This window comes from Empidonax traillii, unplaced genomic scaffold (genome assembly GCF_003031625.1).
Source record: "Empidonax traillii isolate 1590-97213 ecotype Southwest subspecies unplaced genomic scaffold, ASM303162v1 scaffold586:size682069, whole genome shotgun sequence".
Classification (NCBI taxonomy): Eukaryota; Metazoa; Chordata; class Aves; order Passeriformes; family Tyrannidae; genus Empidonax; species Empidonax traillii.
In genome coordinates, this window is record NW_020955779.1 from 573,804 (window position 1) to 590,655 (window position 16,852).

A 16,852-nucleotide genomic window follows, 5' to 3' on the forward strand; every position below is an offset into this window, starting at 1 on the left:
AAGGTAGAGAGAGTACACTCTGTTCTTCATTTTGTGACTACAGCACAAATCAATTTTTTTAGCAAGTGACATTGTTCTAAGGTTACTGGGCTTTGGCAATTCAGAACTATTTTCCTGTTTCTCTCTCCTTTAACTCAGTTGACTCAATAAAACTATTCTGAATAATTTCACCTTACTTCTAATGTGTTTTTTTGCTTCCTACTGCCCAAATAAGTTTCTAACTTGGAACGCAAATAGCTGCAAAACAACACCAAAGTTATTTTTGAAATCTCTGAATGAATCTTTTAAAGGAAATACAACTCATGTCAAGGTTTATAAATCTTACCATCTCAATTAAATACAGAATTTTAACTGAAATTTAGATGCCAGTAAAATTTACTATGGTACCTTTCATTTGATTTGCCATGGTGCCTGTTGTATACTGACCTATTTATTCTCCTCTGAATATTTTATCTACATACTATACTAAATATATGAAGCAGAGCAGTTTTCAACTTATTGCTATCTCTCCCAGACATTTTATTAGACGCTTGCTAAATATTCAACCATAATATACATAGTTATGTCAGTGGTTAAGAGATGAAAGCCTACATTACTTCACTCAGGAAATGAAGTGCAGGTTTCGGTCCTTTCATTGCAATATCCTTCAGTGCATGGAACATAAATGCTTTTGCAGTGGATTGTTCAACAAGCGGGTGATGCAATGGCTTACACAGCTAAGGCACTCTATGATTTTTAAGGCCACAGGGTTAATACATAGTGATAAACTATTCAGTTATAATTGTACCTTTCATGCCAGTTTAATTGAATACTATGAATATTACACAGTTAAAACCTACTCTGTTATTTAGCAGAAATTTGAATTATGATTCCCCTGAAATCTAACTGATTCAACATGTATTAAGTTATATTATCCTGCAGCACAAATCAAATCCACACAAATTTTAACAGATTACATTAACCCAAACATGTTGGGGAGTAAGAAAGGTAGGAAATCTTCAAGAAGGCTGCACATAAAGAAGTGCCATCTCATAGAAGACAAATGTCCAGTGACCAATTCTCAACTGCAGTTGAAATGTAAGTAAAGATTTAAGAAGGATAATTTCCCCAAAAATATAAGCTTTAATTCTTTTTTTTCCCCAAGGTAAATCATAACAATATGATGGAAGTGTTTTAATTTTAGGCTTGAATTTTCTAGGTCTCTTAAGGTCATTACTGTGTGGTAATCTTAGGTGATAAAAAGAAAGGAATTAGCGAGACCATTTTTTTATGATCTCCAATACAACACATGGTGAAGAACTTCTCTGAACAATGGCAATCCTCATTTCCCTCATTAAAAACTCTGGGACAAATTTCTATGATGCCATCAAGACAGTGTTAGTTATCCACATGGAAAGCTAGCCCACAATCAAAAATGAAGTAATCTCAAAGATACCAGTGCTAGAATGTTAACAAACACCAATGCTGCAGCTGCTCAGAATTGCAATGCAATTCTCTTAAATGTAAATAAGAAGTGTAACAAACAAAACTAAAGAGCAACGAATTTCCCCAGACAAAAATACCTTTGATATCTGTGAATTTCTCCTTAACACAGGGAAAAATAATAATTACTACTTAAAATAATGCAAAAGGTAGCATGTAACAAAGCCACATTTACTAATTTCCACATGGACTAATTCCTATTTATTTATTTAATTAAGAATGTCTTTTTGAAAGCAATACAATCCTTATTTAAAAATTTCAAAGGACAGCAAATCAAGCTACATTGTTAAGACTGTTTTGCCTATACAGTTTCAGTCTAGGAATATCTTTTGGATCCTAATAACAGTACAGTGTATTTCTCATGTAATATATTTTCCCTACATTAAACAGAGAGTCTTTACAGTTATAACTCCTGACAATTACAGAAGATTTTAGGTATTCCCAGGTTGAGTATAATACTGGTTCTCATTACTGACACTTCTGAAAGGTCAAGTTACAACCATGAACTTAAACTTGCATCAAATTACCAGAAAAACTCCTCAGGATGCTTTTGGTGTTCTGTAAAACTGGCATTTCACTACTGATGGAGATCCTCTCCCCTTCTCCAATTCCCCCCATCTCCAAATACAATTGGGATTTTGTGTTTTCTAAGTGTCACGGTCACATAAAAAATAGATTAAGCACTGGATAAAAACAGCTAAAACTTTCAAATTGTTTCCTGTAATTGTATTTTTTCCCTTTTGAACTTGTATCTTCAAGAGGATAGACATTTACGCCTGAGGCGAAGTGTTACTCACTATGAACAAGGAAGCAAAAATCTTTCCACATCAGCAACAGAGTGAGCTTTGTGAAGCCTTCTGCATCATATTCCACCACACCGCTGTCAACAGAAAAACAACAAAAAAATTAATATATTTTTTACCTTCTAATACTGAATGATTAATATGTAAATTTTATATTACAGGAATTGTTATTTTTGTTTGTTTGCTCAGAAATTTCCAGTATTTGCTTAATTTATTAACAATTACAATTGTCTAGCTAATGCAAATTAAACATTTAATCTTAATAATCTTCTTAATTATGCTGTGTTATTGGAGTTTCATACCCAAAGAAAGTCCATGTTCAGTTTACATAAACACACTTTAGAATGAAAGGAAATCAGCTAACATATCTGCAGTCCTAAACTGGCAAAACTGTGGACACACAAATTCCCTGTATCTTACTCAGATTAAGATAATTTATGAACTCTCTAGTAAGTGAGAGGGTAAAACTGAAAATATACAGGCTGAGTAGAATTTAAATTTGAAAACTGAAAAGTGCATATATAAAAACAAAACACAAGAGCATACAAAAAATTCAATATAGAAGACTTGTTCAATAGATGGATTAGAAGTTTCAATTATTGATATTCTCTAAAAAACTCAAGCAGTATCAGTACTCACGAACCACATTGTAGATGTAATAAAATCATAGGCACACCTGGCCATTTCTATATGGTAGTTTTCTCAGAAGAAAAGGAAATACCTTGTCCTGACAAAGACTGAGCTTGCATTGACTGTCCACTCGTATATCCAGTTCAAGTTATTGTTATCTACTTACTGTTGTATTAAATCTGGGCCCATGCTAGAAGCCACTTGTTTTCCTAAGCTCACTTGAGAGACACGAGATCTGAAGGGCTTCTGAATATCTGTGTCATTTGGCATCACTCCTCGGAAGCAGAAACCACTCATCACAAGCAGGTAAAGACTTGGACTTTCTCTCTAGTCAGAATTGAGGTGGGAAACCGAAGTGTTGAGCCAGGGTAGCCCTGGTTAATTGATTTGTGAAGGTCATGTGTCATCATGCCTGGCCATGGCCACTGCCTGATCTGCAGGAATCTAACATGACCCAACAGCCTCTTCTCTTGAGAGACAAAATATTGCTTGGTGGTGGGAGCAGTTGGTCTCAAAGTCCCATTTTTATGCCAAGCAGTGGTTTCTGGCTCCTTCAAGGATTACACCTGATTCCCCATTCTCCCACCTCAGTTACGATAAGACCCCTCAAGTCATTTATTCAGAAATGAGCACATTTCTGAACAAGGAGAGAATCCCTACTGGCCTTTTCCCGTCATCAGCTGTTTTCTGCTAAAATCAGATGGGCAACTGGCACAGAAGCGAAGTAACGCTGACCTTCATTACAGTACTGCTACAGAGAGACAACCTATACACATCATTCTGTGAAAAATGACTAGATTTCATCTTATCCAGTGGACAGCAGTCACACAGCCACAAACCACGTGTAGAAAAATACTTTCCCCCAGTGCTACAGAAAATAATGCTGCGCAAGAAAACTTACGTTCCAAAGTGACTCAGGAAAGCTGCAATGTACTCTCTTCTCTTATGGTATCCCTGAATAACATACTGTACCTGAAAAAAGAAAGAAGAAAACAAATCCAGAGCTATAAAAAGATAAAAAAAGCCAAATCCCAGTTTGTCATATAGCTCTTGTTAAGGAAGATTTATGTTTGACATGGTAGTAGTTCTGAATCCTACATTTAGCTTGTGTGATGTCCCCAAAGAATCCTAAAATGCCTTTAAAACAAGCCCTGGATCTTGCACACAGAACATCTTGCAGAGAAATCTCTTCACTCACTTTTGAGTGAAACTTAAGTTTGTCACAGTAGATTGAAGCGCTGTTTAACTGCACAAGATAAAGAGCGAAGGAAAGAAATGCTCAGCCTTGCCTTACTGAAGTTTGAGTAGAAAGCTGTGATAGACAAATCACAGCTACCTGAACCGACAGTAGTTTAAGTGTTGAAATAACATTCCGGTTATAAAAGAAAAGACAAAAATAAGTATCTTTCACAGTCGACGTTGGGTGCTTTCTGAAGACTGCACCTCCAACAAAATCTTCTGAACACTAAGCTCTGTCACCGGTTTCATGCTGACTCAGGGATCCACCTACTCAACTGCGAGCATCAACTTCTGAGGCATTCTGGGTTTTGAAAGACTTCCATCCTGGCACAGACAAAATCCAACAACGCTAAATTTGGAAGACTTAAGGCAAAATTCTCCTTGCACCATGTATGTTTTCTTATTGATTTGAATGGCATTACTTAGGAGAACAGTGTGAACAGGGCTTGACCTGTAACAGAAACAATGCATGTGTTGTGAGGCTGCAAGAGCATCTGCTTTACAACTGGCGACTTGAAGTACTTATGGTGGAGTTCCATATGTGATACCCTACGTAAATTCCTTTGCTTCCCAGAAAGAAAAGCAGCATTTTAGAAACCATTTTTTCCCTTTCGCTGAAAGGAACAGGAAGAGTATTTTCTTGGCTATGGCAATACTAGAATTTCTTGGCTGGCAAATGCTTTCTTAAAATTACTGAAAAAGCCTTGATACATTCATTGCTGGGAGCTATCTTGTATACCTTAAAGTTGAATTCTATTTATACATTGAAAAATATTCATTTTATAAAAAACTACAATTATTTTGAAGGCTTTGTGTAGGGATCTGAAATGTTATTTTGGGAAAAGGAAAACATACGATAAGTTTGCTCAAGTGACTTTGTTTAAGAAAGGATAAAAACAGTCCTGTATGCTTGCAGATTTTAAAAACAGAAAGTAATTTTAACAGAAAACCACAACAAAAACAACTCTAAGGATAGATGCCAATATAATTATGGAAACACATTTTGAAGAACTTTTTCTAAAAGATAAAATTATTTTCTTCATTTAGATAATTGAAAGTAAAAATAATAAACAAATGTGAAGTCTGTAATAGGTACATTTCTAGATATTGACTCTTAAGTTTTCTTTTGAAAAGTACACTCAAATAATGGAGAAACTTTCAAAATACTGTAATTGTTCTTTTTTGTTTGAACAGTAAGCTAACAGGAACACAACCTTTTCAGCAATCCTAAGTAGCTATTACTGTATAAACATCCAAACAGACTGCTGATTCAGTTCATTTGAATGAAACATCTGAGAAGAAAAATCACTGAAAGTATTCAAAACTTACAGTGACGACTATGGTATGAGAACTCCCAACTGGAAAAATAATATGCAAACCACACATTTGTATTTACTAACAAAATAATATGCTACAATGCAGTGTTATACAATAACATTTTATCCTAAATTGGAACACGTCACATGAAGAAAAAAACCGCTCCAGGATCTGACCCCAACCTCACTTGTTTACCTAAAAGAGTCATTATATTCAATGTCCTGCCTAGCTGCTCAGCTCTTACAAAAAAGATACACCCTGTGTAGTTCAGGTTAAGTATGCCTCGCCTGGATGAGCTGGCAGAAGGATAACGATGTCTATGGAAATGCAGTACAGAGCATAAGGGAAAGGAATACTGAGTTGTCTTTACTAACTTACCTTGTTTGTAAGTAGCTGGCATACTTGGGGTACATAGTCAATAAGACAACCTCCACCAGGAAAGGCTGGGATGTGAAGGGCGGATGATCCTCCAAGCGCACTAGAAATAGAAGTTAATTTAACAGTACATTATACATACAGTCCCTGGAATTTGAAAATGATTTCTACACAGTCCTCTTTCCCTATGCTTAAAGTCAGTGGGCCATGAGGAAGTGTATTTTATGCTGTGGTGATAATAAGAAATATTGAGTGATATCATCTACAAAAACGGGTTATAACATGACCCACTGTAAATAAACCATTTAAGAGTAGCATCTAATGCAAAGCATTCTTTCAGGAAACAGCTTATTCATTGTGAACAGTTCTGTTCCTTAGGCCTCATCAGTAAGATGTGGAGTACTATAGTTCAGGTATCTTGTTAGTTGTGTGAGACTTGAAGTCTTCAATTATTCCAAAAGCCACGTTCAGTCAAAACAGCTACGCATAATCAAAATAATTCTGACTGGGAAGTAAGAGATGGCCAGATGCAAACACTGAAGACATCATCTACTCCAGTTTTGGACCTCCCAGTACAACACAGATGTGAACCTGCTAGATTAAGAGGGCAGTGGATCAGAAAGATTATTAGGTACACGATGACGTAAAGGGGGATGCTGAAAGAAATGGGTTTGTTCAGTCTTCAGAGAACACTGGGGAGGTGGGGCTGTTGAGGAGGAGAGTTTAAGGCGCATTGTTATTGAAGGCATATTGATGCCTTCAATTATCTAACGAAAAATTATAGGGATTATGGAGCCAGCGGCTCCTCCAAAGTGGTGCTCAGTGGTCCTCAAAGCTCAGCTGAACGACTGCCATGAGCACACTGATCTAAGCTGGCCCCGCTCTGAGGAGTGGCTTGGCCAGATAACCTTCAGATGCTCTCTCCACTCTACATTGTTTCATAATTATATTCCCTGATTCTATGATTTTGTTCATTCCCAGAAGGAAATAATAAAAACAAGGATATTAACTCTGTCCATGCACAGACTGGAAATCTGAGTGGTAGGAATCCACAGAAATAAGGTAACTTCAGAGAAGTATTTAGGTACCCTAATCATTTGCCTTTATCACAGGATGGAAGACTCAAGCACACCTGCTATTACTGAGGATAATTGCTTCTTTGGTGTGGAAAGATCTAACACTTATTAAAATCAGGCTGTATAAGGCAACAATGAGGTAAAGTCCATGCTACTTTCTTTTAGCAGTACTGACCTAAATCTTTCTTATAGTCCCTTACCAATCTAAAAGGATATGAATTTGCATTACACACTGTGGATTACATCATTCACTAACCATCCAAAAACTCACTGGCCACCATTAAAAACTTCAAAAGCTAACTAACTTTGTGGCCTCCTGTTTACATGTTGTTTCCCTGACAAATTAAATTGGTTAGAAAGAAAGTTCTCTGCAAAAAAATGCTCATGTTCTCCAACTGGACCTGCCCTGGTATTTTCCTCAGTACTTGATAAGAAATCACATTAGTAGGTATAAAGGTCTACAGTCATACATCTCTTTGAAGGAACAGAGTCTACATAAATCAAAAAAATCCCAAACTCATAATGAGGTATATGGAAATCTGCTACTCAGGCAAAACAGTCTGGGTTTAGCAGACTGTTCACCACATGGAACAGTTCTGCAGGTCTGGATTTTGCATATGCAATGATGAAAAAAAAAAAGCTTTGAGTACACCACAGCTACATAAAAAAACAAACAAACTTTTCCAGCAGAAGTAAGACTTGAATGGGATTTTTTTTTTTTAAACTGAATTCAGTTTCCTTGTTGCTACCCTCTTACTAAAATTACTCAGATGGGAACATAATTTTGCAAATTGCAGATGTTTAAAAAGAGTGGAGTGTGACGATCAGAAAGCTGGAACATTTCTCAAACAGTAGTTTGCTCTTAGGAAATTGAAAATATATGGGGTCCATCAGTCTCTAATGTTGGAGAATGTTTTGCTACTTGTCCCTCCTAGTATGTCAAAAGTGGGTTGTGAACCTTACTTTGAGACCCTGCCTTTCTGTTTATTAAACTCCTTAAATGCTCATGTAAATATATCCATAAAAGCTTCCAATTTCATGGACAGAGCAACTAGTAGAGTCCGTTTTGCATCCTGCCTTGCCTCATTTGACACCAAGTCCAAGTTCCCTCTCAGCGTAGGGATACCACTGGAGATGCTCAGATGACTACAACAGGAATTACAGGCTTCTCTCTGTTACAGTAGCAGGTATGAAATGAGGAGTAATCTCTAACAGATTACATACGCAAAAAAAAAGCTTCTACTCCCATATCATCAGCTTCCAGACTGAATTATTATGACTTACATGGGCTTCTCATTTTACCTGTATCCATCCAGGTATAGGATGAAAGGTGCCAACCCATAAAAACTTGTGGACCTAAATGGAAATTCAGCCCTTCTCAAATGAAAAACAGACTGCTACAAGGCGTGGCTTCTGAGAAAAAGATCCCTCCACAGAAAGAAGGCTGGAATTTCTAGTGTAATTATCCTCTGAAAACAGAATAAAGCTGTACAATATGTAATTTATGTTCTATAGAAATAATTACAGGTAGGGACAATTAAGAGTGGACAGGCATCTTCCCTCTATTGGGTCAGAGAATCTGCTTATTAAATATTTTAATAAAATACTGCACATGCACAGGACCTTGCCTCTGACCCTCTCAAAACCTTCTATAAACATTTAGCAATTAAGGTTCATCTGTCTTATTTAACTGATATTTACCTTTTATTTTTAAACACGTAAGGACATTAGTACTCAGAGTTTGATTTTACTGTGCTGTACTATGATGTCGCTGTCACGCCAATAGCTCCCAATCAAGTGACTGGGCAAGAGGCTGAAATAATTCATTTGACTTATAATAAACGTGCAGCTGAAGAAAAAAGTGATTTACACAATATCAAAGAAGGACCTGTAAATGGTGCAAGTAAACATGTAAAATGGAGATAATTAGGCAAGGGAATTTCAGCATGCAGCTCAGTATCTAATGCTACTTTTTGAGGTGCCTCACAGTCCAACCAAACGAAAAAGTGAAGAAGACTTTTATAATCAAGGACATTCCATTTGCCAAGATATTTCACCAGCACAAGCTAAAAATTGCTGCACGTCAGACCTGCTTTCTAGATAGTTGGGCCTCTTGGAACACAGATCTTACACCCCTCTGTTTGCAATGAAGCTTTTCCTTCTTGGTATCACCGGTAAACACCCCTAACAACACCCCCTCCTCTCCCCCCCACATTCCTTTTGTCAAGATAACAAAAAAAAATTAAACAAAAACCATCAAGAGATATGATAAGGGAGTTCTTTTGTTTATAAATACAGACAATTAATATTGCTCCTCTACAGTCAGAGTAAGACTAGTTTCAATACAACCAACTGAATTGTGCTTGAGTTTCATACAGTTTTTTCCAGTAACCAGCTAGTTTTTAAAGGCTAAGGTTCTAACAGTCTGAGAGTGGCTTTCTATAATCATCACAATTCAGAAAGCAACAGTCTTAGTGGATGCTATTTCATTAGGACTAGTACCAGATGAAGATTAATACATGGTAGATTTACCTGTCTATGAGATAAGGTTGTATAAACACACTGGAACACAAAGATCTGCTGGCCTCAGCATTTTATTGGCTTGCTCCAAACCTACTTAGCTCTGCAATCCAACTTCATGCACCTCATTTTAAGACAGAGCAGAGGCTCCTCTGCAACAAGCTTTTGTCCTCCTGGGGTTTTCAGAGTGGCAGACACAATGTGGTTCTGATCCACGATCTGTGAATTAACTGGATTTCATGAGAGACTCACTACTGAATCCAACAAGTACAGCAGTCAGCCTGCATTAATAGAAGTTTTGTTCTGCAGCATGTTGAAATACAAGTGCAGAGAGCGTAGCTGGAGTATGTTTACATTTCTGCTGTTGACTAGTGCATTCCAAGTGACTTGCTCTGTCTGTCTCTCAATGGATCTATTTACTCAGGCCCACATACAAATACAAAATTCTTTCCCATTTCTTGATAGCTTATAATTACATTAAAGTGCCTCCCAAGAAATGATCCTTTTAAAAAAAAGGCATAGCATTAATTCACAGGTTTACAGAAGTGACTGCTTTTGTTCTTGAGTATTTATGTGTAAACCAGTTATTTCCCCTTCCTAAAAACCATCTCTTCATTAGAGAAAAAGGGTGTTTCCAAGTCTCAAGCTCAGATGACAGGGTGCTTTGGCAAGGCAGACTTACAAGCATCTAGAGAGATGCTCTTACTTCCATCCCTATCCCCTTCCCTACAACTCTCCTCATACTAACTTGGGCTTGCCTAATTCCCCTAAACTAATTTCATTCACACCACCTCTTCCCTGCAATTCATTTGGCTTCCCCCTTTCTGTGAGCAGAAAAAACGCAGATGTCTCTGGATTGTTGGGAAACTTTTGAGCTGAGTTTGAAAAATCAGTATTATTTCAGACTATCTGCATCGGTTTATAAAGTTATGTGCTAACACAGGTTAAGGACCTCTGCACACATAATACAGTCTGTGTTTTGCACTTCATCCCCACCTGTTCCCTTTCCTCACCTCTAAAAATTGTGTATGTTTTTCTGTGAAATAAGTATCACAAAGAAAAGAACATTTACAGAAAAGTTTCATGTTGCTAAAAGGAGGTACCTCACCCAACAGTAGTTATTTTTTTCTCCAAGGAAGTAAGAGTGAAAAATGTGTATTTGGGCAAGGAGGTACAACACTGAGCACAGCATGAACATAGCATTACAGAGCTTTATACCAAAAAAAAGTGGTACATAATATTGATTGCACTCAACAATCAAGTTCTAATCCAATAAATTCTTTCTGCAAAACACATATAAAATAGGGAAATGACAATGTCAATGATCGGGAACGATACAGTTGAAGATTTGCCTAGCTTTGAAAATGCAAACAAATAAAAACTTTGCCTCTTCATGGGAAGACATTTTACACCAATTTAAAGTAAATAAGAGCTTTCCTCTTGTGTGGTCATTGTTAAAACATGTTCAAATTTATGCACTATTGATGGAAAGTAGACTTCAGACTTTATAGATTATAGCCCTTTCTTTAACCAAGATACACACTTTTTAACTCTCTGTAATACTTGGTGTATTTTGAAACTAAAGCACACTGCAAAGCTACACAAGCATTTTGAAGAGTTTATTACTTATGATGGCTATGGGCAAGAACAGCCCCAAGCATGTGGAAAGAAATTCCCTTCTTTCTGCTTCTGTTTTCTTATTTTGAGAGGCATGTTAAGGGCTTTGATCTCTTTTCCCGTTCTCTTTCTCCCTTGTTGCTGAAGTAAATACTTGACTTTTTTTTCTTTTGCAGTTTCATCACTTTACTACATTACACCATTTGGCACAGGAGACACAAGGAACCACATCAAATAAAAGCACGGGACCACAAAAGCTGCCTTACCAACCATGATCCCAGATTTGCTGTCAGTTTACCATTTTTCAGACTTGCTTGACTGTAACCAAATCCCTCCTATCACACAGACAACGCAGTGCTTGGCAGAAGCCTTGGGATACTGCTTCGATCAGCAATACAAAGCTTAACAGTAAAAAAGAGAACATTACTCTTGTACTGAAAAATCAGTCAGTCTAGGTTTGTGACAGTATTTTCTTCCCTTTTTTATAATACTTCATTTAAACCAAGCATAATTAACATACTGCTTGTCCAGTCAAATCTATCAAAAAAGAAAAGTGTGTCATTAAAAAGTTTCCATTCTAATTTTAAAGAAACAATTTTTACTTAGAATTACTTCTACTTCAACACTGGCGAAAAAGAAATGTATGTTTTCAGCTAACATACAACACAATCTGAGTATCTACATTGTTGAACACACGGGAAAAAACCCAAAACAATCACAAATAGCCCTAGAGAGAAAAGTATGCCAAATCTACTTATTTTGAGAAAGAATCCCGGTCAAACTTACACTAAGCATCTGGCCATTAAAGCTGAAATGATAATACCATCTTTTTTCCTTGACCTACTAGAGGTTCAGAGTAAACACCTCTGAGCTCCTCCTGACTAGTGACTGGAAAAAATATGAAATAATCACTTTAAAGGGCAAATAGTAAAACCAGAACATATTTTAGTTTCATAGAATGTGCAGAAAACTGCAAGTCAGACTTACAGAGCTTTATTGAAGCATGTTATTGCAACCAGTCTGCTTCTCTGCTTGCCCATCTATAATGTCCAGATGCTTATACTGAAGTACAATAAAGTTTAATAACATTCACAGAATAATATAAAAGCTGTGGAATGAAGTAATCTGTAAGTGCTAATAAATACTTTGGGTTATCCCAACTTCTATATTCTGCTGCAGGTAAAATTATAAGAAAGAAGCAGCTGTCTGTCATGTATTGCCTATTTTAAATGAAGTTGTTATACTAAGGAAATATTTACATTAATTGTACAGATTCTAGGTTCTAGCAGACTTTGATCTATCAGATTTACATGCTACATAGCTACAGTGATTCAATATTGAAAGATGTGTGGGGATAGGAGCTCTGTCCCCAGGATTCTACTCCTCCTTGAAGAAAAAAACCCAAGAAGCATGAGATTAATAGATCGTTAGACCTATAATTAAATTAGAATGTTTCTTTTCATCCCTTCCCTGACAGTACTCAGAACTAGAGGGAGAAAGAACAGATACTTTTGCAGTATAGAGTCTTTCTTACTGCTACTTGATAGCACAAAAGTCTGAAAATTTCCTCTGTATTGGATAAATCAGGATGAGTCTTTACATGCAGAAAGGTTCTGCATGAAGAGGACTGATAGATTTCTACTGACACGTTGAGTGAGTGAAAACCTGGCCTGCCAGTGCTGGAAAAGAGAACCCTCCACCATCCTTAGACCTTGCATTCTCTGAAGAGAATGAAAACAAAACCACGAGAGGATAACATTTATTACCCAGCTAATGAGACACTGATGTTACACAGCAGCACCACAAGGTAAGAGCTCTCTGCCTACATCATGTTGCTTTCTCTTCTGGATGAGGGGGCCCACTTTTATAAACTGCTCTGGAGTTTACAGCAGACAGCCTCAAGGTACAAACTTGAGGAAAAGTCCAAGCTAGTGCAACACGAATTAGCAGTGAGGCTTCAACGTGTACAGGCAGCTTAAAATACAGGTTAACCTAACTCGTGTCAACAGTATCACTCCACAGAAATTTTGGTCACTTATTTATTCTGACAACATAAAATGAAAGTGAAAAGGAATATATTTCAAACTGATTCAAAGTACTAATATGGAATTATTTTTCATAATACACTACAAACAGATTAAAATAAAAATATGAAAAGGTCCACAGGCTATAAGTGTGATTGACTCATATGGCTTAAAAATTCTGACAAATGATGCTTTTGTGTTGTAACTTATCAAACGATGCCCCCCTTAGTTCTGCAAAAAACACCAGTAGCAAGGTATACTGCAAATGTGCTATACTCAGTTAACTGGGGCAAAGAATAATGAGAATCCGTAACAAATGACAGAAGAACTGAATTTAGAGACATTTCTAATGATATCAGAAAAGTAGCTTTGGTGTGTCCCGCCTGCCAAAGGTACCACTTACTAATATTAATTCTAACTACTAACAATATTTAAGCGAAACAGATATAAGAAGACCTGAATCAGTTGCTAGATGCCTCACAGTTTAAAGAGAAGGGCATGGATTCTGTCCTGAAGGACTTTCACTGTCCAGTATTTCACACTACAATGCAGAGAGAGGAATTGAGTGAGAGGGTTAGGAAGAGCAGGCATTGCAGCAAGGAGAATTCAACCTTGAACACTTACAATGGAGAAATACATATTTCCAAAGCATTTTGCTTGTTTCTTAAAGAATCTTGGCAGCAAATTAAGAGAAACCTGAGTGAGAAGCAAGTCAAAGAAGATTTTTACAGAGAATTCAATGCAATAAGGAAACAACAGTGAATAAACCCCCTTAAACAACCAGGAAAAGTTGTAGGAAAGAAACCCAGACAAATAGAGCAGCAGCAAATATCACTGAACAGAAAAAGCAGATAAGATAAGCAGCAGGGGCAGATAAGTTAATAAAGAGAGCACTGTGCAGTCCTCTTTTGTTTTTATTTCAAGAGAAGTTCAAAAACCTGTAAGTGAAGATTAAAGAAATTAATTAAGATGCCAAGAGAAAGACCATGTAGCCCAACATACTTCAATTTTCTTCTGTATGGATCTCAGGAAGAAAAGAAATATGAAAGCAGCTGGAGAATTGTCAAAACTGAGGCAAAACAAGATTTTGACCAGAGAAAAAGTACACTGTAACTGAATTGCAAAACTTTTCTATCTTGCACCCATTTGAGATGCCAACATAAAATGAAGAATTTATGTAAAATTAAGCACTATCCCCATTTCTTCTTCACACATACTGCGAAGGAGGAAAGTTGACTCAGTTATCTAAAATTTACTTTTCATATTCCTATTGTTCAGAAAGGTACTTTTAATGGCATCATTTGTTTAGCAGATATATTTATATCCACCTTAACTGTGAATATATTGACGGCCTTCTAATTAGCAACTCAAATAATACTGGGCATTGGCTCTTTTGCTTCAAAGGAAAAACGTAATGACTCAAAGACCTGTCTCAAAGGAACTAAAAATGGCTTAGCATGAAGACAGGAAGGAGGAGTTATAAACTTTTGCATAAAAAACAAAAAGAAGACTGAAGTGCAGTTATGCTGTGAGCAGTATTCTCCTCCGAAACAGTAGCACTCAATGAATTAATGGAACAATCCAGGATTTATTATTGTGAGGATCACTGGTAAACCCTCTCTGCACTGAAGCCTGGGTGATACATTACACAGTGCTTGACAGTATTTAAGATACTGATCTGCTCTTTTATAATCCACTCTGCTTTAGTGATGATCTCCCAAACAATTTTATTGAACAGAATATTTTCACAAATCCATGTAAATATATTATCCATCAACGAAGTGGATAACATAACTGCTCTAAGATGGTATCAGTTATGTTTACAAACATAGGCCCTATATACCTGTAATCTCTTATCACTCTTCCAACATGCACTCAACAACATCCAGCCTACTATATTATGACTGTTCACATGGCAGGTAATTTTCCAGTCCTTGTATTAAACCCAGCTAACCAGCACTGTCTTTATCACAAAGCAGGAAAATGAGTCTCAAAAACCCTCATGACTCTATTGCCTTCCTTGCCTACTGTTCTTGCCTTTTTCTGAAGAACAACAGTCATTTCCTATAACTTGCAGCCTTTTATGTTTTGTGATTGCACTTGCTCATATTGTTCCTTATTTTATTTATGTTCCCTAATCTACTTGTCAAATTACAGTAATTATCTCTTATTGTTAATCTTTTCCTGATATTGCTTAATGCCTAACACTTCCAGTGACATAGTCATTTTGGTAAGCATGCTATTTTTTGCCTCTGTGCTAAAATAGCGCTGTGTTATAGACTTCTCCCACATAATAAATTTTTTTCCTTTCTCCTTAGGCCAGACAGTAATCCTCAATTGTGAATCTCCTCTATCTGGAGAAACATTTTGTGTGAAACATCCTGTCCTCTGCATCATCAGCATCACATTTAATTAGTTTACGTGAAGAACAAGAAATACATACTGAAAGGGTAAGAAAACTTGTAGAAAAAAATTCAGAAATTAAATGAGAGCAACATGCTGGAAAACTTCTGGATATGAAGTTGAGCATTTGGGTCATTGATAAGAATGCCTGAGGGAGACAGAAAGTTAGAGGAGGAAAATGTTTTTCTTTCATACATCTGGCTTCTGACACTGATTTCCATGTGTATGCAGCATGATTAAGGGGCATTCTTGCTCAGATCTTCAAATTAGCTTTATCTTATGTTCACAAACGATGTGGAATGCTACAAGTCTGGTCTGGTGCTCCTGTTAAATGCTCCAGGAGGCCGAGCAAGCTCAGGTTTTATGTAAGCCAAATACACATGTGGACGCGAGGCAGGAGAACATCAGTTTTTCATGTAAACACAGCCACTGTGGCTTGACAAGCTAATATGAACCATGTTAAACCCTTACTCATTTAACAAGGTGATATCAATCTGCTCGGATGGTCTCTACAGCCCCTTTCAGACTTTTTACCACAGGAATTTGTGTAAGCCTGTTTCGTTCCTATGAACACAAATAATTCAAAATTCATCCTAACACATTCTCTTTAAAACAGAGGGATGCAGAGCTATGCACCACATTGCACAAAGGCAGCCTTTAGTAGGTGGAAAAAATTCTCAGAACACTGGCACTTTGAAACTCTGACCTTACAACAGAAGCTAAAAAGGTTCCTTCTGCAAAACGGCAGACACAGATCTACTTTTAAAACAAAAAAAGGCAGAAAATAAACTCACAGGTCTTCGTTGTGTTTGAGTGAAGCAGGGCCCCCACACATACACAGGAAACTAGAAATCTCGTAATTTTTAACTTAGAGCAGTGCTCAGTAGGTCAAAAAGCGAATACAGGTGTTCCCAGGATTTTGTTCATACTGATGCCTGGAGCAGTTTCATTATAGCACATGCAAGGCAAAGACTGGAGTAAAAAATGGTTTCCACAAAGATTCAGTTTTTTCCTTAGAGATAATGAATATGCAGAGCGCACATACAGACATCAGTCTGGGCATGAGTCAAACATACACACTTACATCCTCTAAACCTTCTTTATGGCTGTCCCTTTTTCCCTTAGAATCTGCAAATACTTACATGGCCACTGAAAGACAAAACTTCCAACTTTACCTTAATATATCTTAACACCTTTTAAGCATTTGATTAATATTACTTAACATTTAAGGGGTTTACTGGTAGGATACTGGGGTGGCCCAAACTGTATCTGCAAGTAGATGAACTTACAAATATTGGATGCTTTGATAAACTAGAATGACATTTTCAGATTGTCAGCTTTTAAATAATTTACATTCTGTCTTTTT

At 36.8% G+C, this 16,852-nt stretch overlaps 1 protein-coding gene across 1 annotated transcript in view; it reads right to left on the reverse strand.

The window, feature by feature from the left end:
* LOC114064851 (BRISC and BRCA1-A complex member 2) overlaps positions 1-16,852 on the reverse strand; it is a gene marked incomplete at its 5' end in the record, with an annotated part of 142,417 nt that overhangs the window by 34,581 nt on the left and 90,984 nt on the right. Inside the window, 3 exons of the mRNA XM_027898242.1 lie at positions 2,280-2,362; positions 3,817-3,887; positions 5,850-5,949. Coding sequence (XP_027754043.1) covers positions 2,280-2,362; positions 3,817-3,887; positions 5,850-5,949 — 254 coding nt within the window. The remainder of the gene's footprint in view (positions 1-2,279; positions 2,363-3,816; positions 3,888-5,849; positions 5,950-16,852) is intronic.